Source organism: Triticum aestivum, chromosome 1B (assembly GCF_018294505.1).
Source record: "Triticum aestivum cultivar Chinese Spring chromosome 1B, IWGSC CS RefSeq v2.1, whole genome shotgun sequence".
Taxonomy (NCBI): domain Eukaryota; kingdom Viridiplantae; phylum Streptophyta; class Magnoliopsida; order Poales; family Poaceae; genus Triticum; species Triticum aestivum.
Window position 1 is genome coordinate 612153619 of NC_057795.1, and position 6251 is coordinate 612159869.

The 6251-nt window shown below is 44.5% G+C and overlaps 2 protein-coding genes across 2 annotated transcripts; one reads left to right on the plus strand and one right to left on the minus strand.

Moving 5' to 3' along the window:
- Positions 1 to 482: 482 nt before the first annotated feature.
- LOC123097097 (ras-related protein Rab7) lies at positions 483 to 2475 on the plus strand (the record flags this gene model as incomplete). Its single annotated transcript, XM_044518863.1, is given in 7 exon segments — positions 483 to 546; positions 655 to 681; positions 1086 to 1185; positions 1299 to 1445; positions 1666 to 1746; positions 1833 to 1978; positions 2124 to 2475. Coding segments are annotated over 7 exon segments (627 nt in total). The 3' UTR covers positions 2191 to 2475.
- A 1466-nt stretch (positions 2476 to 3941) lies between these two features.
- Positions 3942 to 5032, minus strand: LOC123080546 (uncharacterized). Its single transcript, XM_044503479.1, has 3 exons — positions 4883 to 5032; positions 4358 to 4632; positions 3942 to 4225 (listed from the first exon to the last, which is right to left on the minus strand). Exons 2-3 carry the CDS (start codon positions 4629 to 4631, stop codon positions 3942 to 3944), a joined length of 558 nt encoding a protein of 185 aa, XP_044359414.1. The 5' UTR covers position 4632; positions 4883 to 5032.
- Positions 5033 to 6251: the final 1219 nt, after the last annotated feature.

Sequence of the window (6251 nt, forward strand, 5' to 3'; positions counted from 1 at the left end):
ACCGACAAGCCACCTCATCGGCTGCGGGTACAGGGATAGCACGAGCCTGACTCAGCTCCTCGTGGCGATAACGTAAAAAAAAGCTGCCGCGATCCACGGTCGGTCGAGGCGCACGAACGGGTCGCGTATGGGATGGGCTCCATCTCAGCCCGCTAAGCCTCGGCCGTCGTCGTGGCCCGCGGGCCGGATTCTCTGACCATTTGTTTTCTCAGCCTCTCAGGTCACTGCCACCCCACTTGCCAACAATACTCTGACCGGATGGATCGCCCTCCGAACTGTCTCAACTCGCAACGCCTTTTCCCTCGCTCCCCGTGCACCGCCCCGTGACACAACTGCACTGGTGGTGGAGTAGATAGGGGCGGGAGGAGGAGTTGACAGGAAGAGAGCGAGAGACAGACCGATCGATCGCCCACCGGCCCCGCCCGCCGCGCGCATCCATCAGCCCGTCCGTCGCAGCAGGCTGCCTAGCTTGTCCGGCCGGCCGGCCATGGCGATGGCGCCGAGGAGGCGGACGCTGCTCAAGGTCATCGTCCTCGGCGACAGCGGGTCAGTCAGCCAGCCATACCTTTTCCCTCGCCGGCCATTCTTCTGGCCTTGGTTTGGGCGTGCTTTTTTAACCTTTTTTGACTTGGAATCATTTGGCTTTGCGTGCAGGGTCGGCAAGACGTCGCTGATGAACCAGTATCCTTCCCGCGGCATCGTCCATCGATGGTGCTTGACTCGTTGAATTCTTTTCTACGTAGTAGATTGGGTAGGTTCAAGACGCAGCTTTGCGCGGGGGTGCTTCCCTTCCGAGCTGCTTGCTCTGATCTAGGACTAGTCCGGCCGGTTTGACTTTCATCAATCTCATTGCCTCTGCTAGCTTCAGTTTCACTTCTAGTCAATGCTCGCTCGATTCTGTTGGGTGATCATGCTTCCTTCACTTTATTAAGCAAGCATTGAAAAAATGCTGCCCACGCCGGACTGTCGTGGCGGCAACACCGGGTTTTGCCAGTGGGGATTTAGTAGTATAGCTGCTGCCCGCAAGATGTTCGATCAAATGTGAGGTGTACTTTGCTTGCATTTCCCTTGACATGGGCTGTCAGGTATGTGAACAAGAAGTTCAGCCAGCAGTACAAGGCGACCATCGGCGCCGACTTCCTCACCAAGGAGGTCCTCATCGAGGACAGGCTCGTCACCTTGCAGGTCCGTCAGCCTCCTAGCTCCTTCTCCATTCATCTGGCATTCAGAAGACTAAAAAATGTCGTACATGGTGCTTAACATCATCGATCATTATGCGCTGCCCTGTCTTGCTGTAGATTTGGGATACGGCAGGGCAGGAGAGGTTCCAGAGCCTCGGCGTGGCCTTCTACAGGGGAGCCGACTGCTGCGTGCTAGTCTACGACGTCAATGTCAAAAGAACCTTCAATACACTCGGCACCTGGCACGACGAGTTCATCAACCAGGTAACTTTCTCGTCTTTTGCCCATCTTTGTCAAAAGAACACTTGGTGATGCGTATGCTTACAATAGTCTGCTCTGCTATCAAATTCTCAGTTGTAAATCAAATTAAGAACACTGGTTGTTTAGTCCTTTGAATCGTATACTGCAATAGTACAATGTTAGCTGTCTATGGCATCGACAGATTGTAATCGCCCGAAGCATTTTTTGCCGTTTTCACTTTCAGGCCGGCCCGTCAGACCCCAAGCAATTCCCCTTCATTTTGGTCGGGAACAAGGTCGATCTGGACGCTGGAAGCAGACGAGTGGTCAGTTAGTTACTTGAATTACGATGTCAGTTTCTTCACTGTCGTGCTCTGCAGTTTCTATTTCTTTACTGTCATGCTCTGCACAGGTTCCTGAGAAGAAAGCAAAAGACTGGTGCGTCTCCAAGGGCGACATTCCGTACTTCGAAACCTCGGCCAAGGACGACTACAATGTCGACACCGCTTTTCTGTGCATCGCCAAGCTTGCCCTGGAGCATGAGCACGATCAAGACATGTAAGTAAACGCAACCCATGCCCGATCTTAAGATGTTTGCCAGATGCTGTGAGTTTTATCAGGTTATCTGGAGGCCTATAGGCTAGAGGGTATGCAATTTCTTAGTCCACTAGTGTCTTAACCGTGTTTCTTTTTCTGTCCCCAGCTACTTCAATTCAGTTGCAGAACAAGGCCCTAAACCGGAAGAACAGACGAGCGGATGCGCGTGCTAGGCTAGCATCTTCAGTACAAGACTACAATTCTGCTACATTTATTGCACTGTATCCATTTCTTGAATGTAATGTAATGTACCATACGGTAGTTAGTGACTGATCAACAGTTGCAAGCTGTGCTCCCTTAGCTGGGCAATAAAATGTAAACAGTTCCAACCAAGGAATTATTGTCGAACTAATTCTTCGTCGGTTGTAACATGTAGCACTTCAACTGTTTGGTCTGATTGTAACAGAGAATACTCACTCTAGTTGACTGGAAATAAATAAACTGCATTCCCCTTCTCAGTGGTACAGGAAGGGGGAGTCAGAATATATACGATTGGTAAATAACAACTACTCCCTCCGTCCCATAATAGTACATCAGAGTTTGGAGCAGCAGAATAGACATATAGGAAACCAACAAAACATAAAATCACTCTCACTCAAAGAACCCGCCAAATCGATAATTAGGCGACTTAAAACCTTTTGGAAAGGCATACCATCTTGTTAAATAGCATTCCAGCGACGCATCAACGATGGCAGTCCAGTCGACCTTCACCTTCAGTTTGGGGGAACCGTGTTCCCACACAGTCTCAGTTGTAGGGTATTCGAGAGTGACAGTATTCTTAGGGTCCTCCTCCTCCTCATCCACTTCTTCGCTATCTTCTTCAATGCCTTCCTCTTCCCCTTCCCCTTCGATTTCCTCTTCCTCTTTGTCGGGCTCAATCTCGTCATCATCCTCATCCTCTCGTTCAAGGCTAATCATATCCTCATCCTCAATCTCCCAACCCGCATCAGAAAACAAACATAGAGCATCATTTGTTCGTCATCCGCGAACGCGGGGTCTTGAATAGGCCCCTGGACAGTTACTAGATTGCGACTTAACACAAGAGAGCTATCTTCCCTCACCAATCCCCCAATAGGCACGCTGCTATCATATACAACCATATGATGTCCATAATTTCTAGTAGTCCCAACAGTTATTTTACCGTTGAAGTGGACAATAGGGTCATCGGACCCTTCTCTCACGACGCTGACTTCGAGGCTTGCCGCCACCGGTCCTGTCACTTGTTGCAGTACCAATTTTACCGTGCTCTGGAAACTAGGTAGCTGGTCGATGACACGCTTGTGATACGCGTTGTGATGGTACGGTATTACGCCTTTGCTGAACTGTACTTCATGTTTCCAGAGCTGGAGTCATGTTTTGATTCTAACTGTTTCTCTAAAACCCTTGCCCTTGATCTTTAAATCGAGCTCAAAGCACATAAAAGCACGAGTAACCAATGGCCGGTATGGACCTGTTAGAGCTAACACATCCTTCTGTGCAAAGGGTTTTAGAGAAACAGTTAGAATCAAAACATGACTCCAGGTTGGACCATCGTTTTGAATTTCGGTTTCCGAAATATTCCAGCCACAGCCAAAAATCACCGAATTTCACTGATTTTTGTTTTCATTTTGGCCAAAGGATTCCAGTTAAGTTCGACTGAGATTCAATCATTTTTCAGAAAAAATATTATATATATTCAAATATTGTGTGTATACCGAAACATTTTCACCGAAGACAATTATTTAAGCACCTACCAAAATTAATGAAATTTACAAAAATTCAATAAAATTACATTGAAAGTGAAAACCATGGGATAAATCTAAACGATTTCAAAGTTATAGTCAACATCACTTTTGTTGGACCAAATAGGTTATTCCGATGAACACATTGGACTAGACAGTTACTCACAGCATTCTGGATAACTACATTGGAGAGGATAACCACATCATCTGGATTCGATGAACATATAGATGGAATTAAATGAGCAAACATAACTAAGGAAAATAAAATGTACCTCCGAATTGATGAGCTGGGCATCCTCCCTTTGACGGTTTAAGAGGTAGACACATTTGTAGTCAACCTCATCCCTCGCAACAACCCTACCGTAAACCTCAACCGGGTATGTGTAATCAGGACCAACTCTAACCACCCTCAAGGAAATGACATTCATGGTTGAAGCCGTCCCCTTCCTCACAGCAGGGTCGTACGGTGGCCCAAGTTCTACTCTTGCTGCAAATTAATCAAGAGCAGAGATACGCACTACAAATCAGCGCAAACGTGCAAAAGGATGAAGGTTTCGTTCATCAGATTAGAAAGAAGTTGATGGCTGTGAATATAGGGTCTAGATAGATAGATACTCACACTTTTGGTCGAGGTCGAAGCCGGCTAGGTGGAAGCTGCAGAAGCGGCCGGCGACGAGGGCCTGCCTCTTGGGGTCGTGGACCATGAGCGCCTCGACCTTTTCATTGTGCATAGCGGCCAGCTCATTCTTGTCCGTGCTCCGCACCAGTTCGGGGAACGTGAGCTGCTTCATAGCAAGCTCCTTTAAGTACTGGTGGTTACGGACGATGCTAAGAGCTGTGAGGGCAAGGTTCGAGCGCAGATTCTCCTCCGGCTTCTCTTCCACGCCCGACATCCTGTCAACATAGAAATACAGTCCAACCATGAAGCATCTCTTTTCCTTTAAAAAACCAAATCAATTCTTCTCTCTGTCTGATTTTTTTTGCCCAAACTACCTAATTGCAATCCTGACTAGATGTAAGGAACTACATGACGAGTGGCGGACTAGACGTGAGGAACAAAACAAAATCACTAGATGCAAGGAACTGGACAGAATTAAGGCTATTTCAAGTCAGATGGGGAATTTGAGAAAAGACATTAGTTTACCTGCCACGAGTCGATGGGAGGGAGCAGGGGATTGGCCACTGGTTTGGTTGCGCGATGCAAGATCCGCAAGGCGACGAGAGATTTTGGTGGGTGGCGGCCCCGGCCCTGCTCCGCGAAACGGCGAGTGACGCCGACGGGCGGCGCCTGCTCCCTCTGGTGCTCTGCACGGAATATCCTATTTGCCGCTCGTTGCGTCAAATTGCCAGCGCTTCGCACAGGCGAGCGACCGAGCAGCGACGCAACGGGCCGGCCCGTTTAAAGATTCCAGCACTCCCGGTTTTGGGAACCTTCTAGAGGTTCCCAGCTGGTTCTTTTCCGGTTTTGGGAACCTTCTAGAAGGTTCCTGAACCGGTTTTTTATTTTCCTTTCTTTTTCTATTTCTGTTTATTTTTGTTTTCTTTTTTTCTTTTTTGTTTTTCAAGTTTATGTTTTCTCTCTCAAAAAAAGTTCAAGCTTTTACAAAAATGTTCAAAATTTGAAAAATGTTCGTATTTTCAAATTTTGTTCATAAATTCAAAAACTGTATGCATTTATCAAAAAATGTTCGGATTTTTCAAAAAATATTTTGTGTTACCAAAATTGTTCAGAATGTTTTTGTTCAAAATGTTGACAACTTTTAAAAAAATGTTCGCGATTTCAAAAAATGTTTCGGTTTCAAAAATTGTTTGCAATTTTCCAAAAACATTCATGAATTTCTGAACATATTCGTTTTATATTTTCTCCACGTATTCAACTTTTGTTCACGTATTCAAAAAATGTTCAACTTTCAAATTTGTTTGGAATTTTTAAAATTGTTTTCTGTTTCTAACTTTGGTCTAAAAATGTTCTTGTTTCCTTTTCGGTTTCTTTTTTCGTTTCTTTTTTATTTTTCAATTTTTTTTGAAAAAAGTTCATGTTTCAAAAATTGTTCGTAACCTTAAAAAATTGTTCCCACTTTCAAAAACCTTCATTTTTTTTAAAAAATGGCCGCATTTTCCAAAATTGTTCATAAATTCAAAGAATGTTCGCATTTTAAACAAAATGTTGTGGGATTTAAAAAAGTTCCCTTTTTAAAAAATGTTCCCTTTTTAAAAAATGTTCGTATTTGCCTTTTTTTGGTTTTCTTTTCTATTTGGAATTTTCAATAAATGTGTTCACTAATTTGAAAAGAAATCATGTTTTTGAAAATTTGTTCGCAAACTCAAAATATTTTCGAGGAATTTGAAAAAATGTTCTCATTTCTAAATTTTGTTTCATAAATTTGAAAATGTTCTGTAATTTCAAAAAAAGTTCCAGCCTTTTCAATTTTGTTCACATACTCAAAAAATGTTCATGTTTTCTGAAATTTCTGAAAAAATGTATTTTGAACAAATTATTCACAATTTCGAAA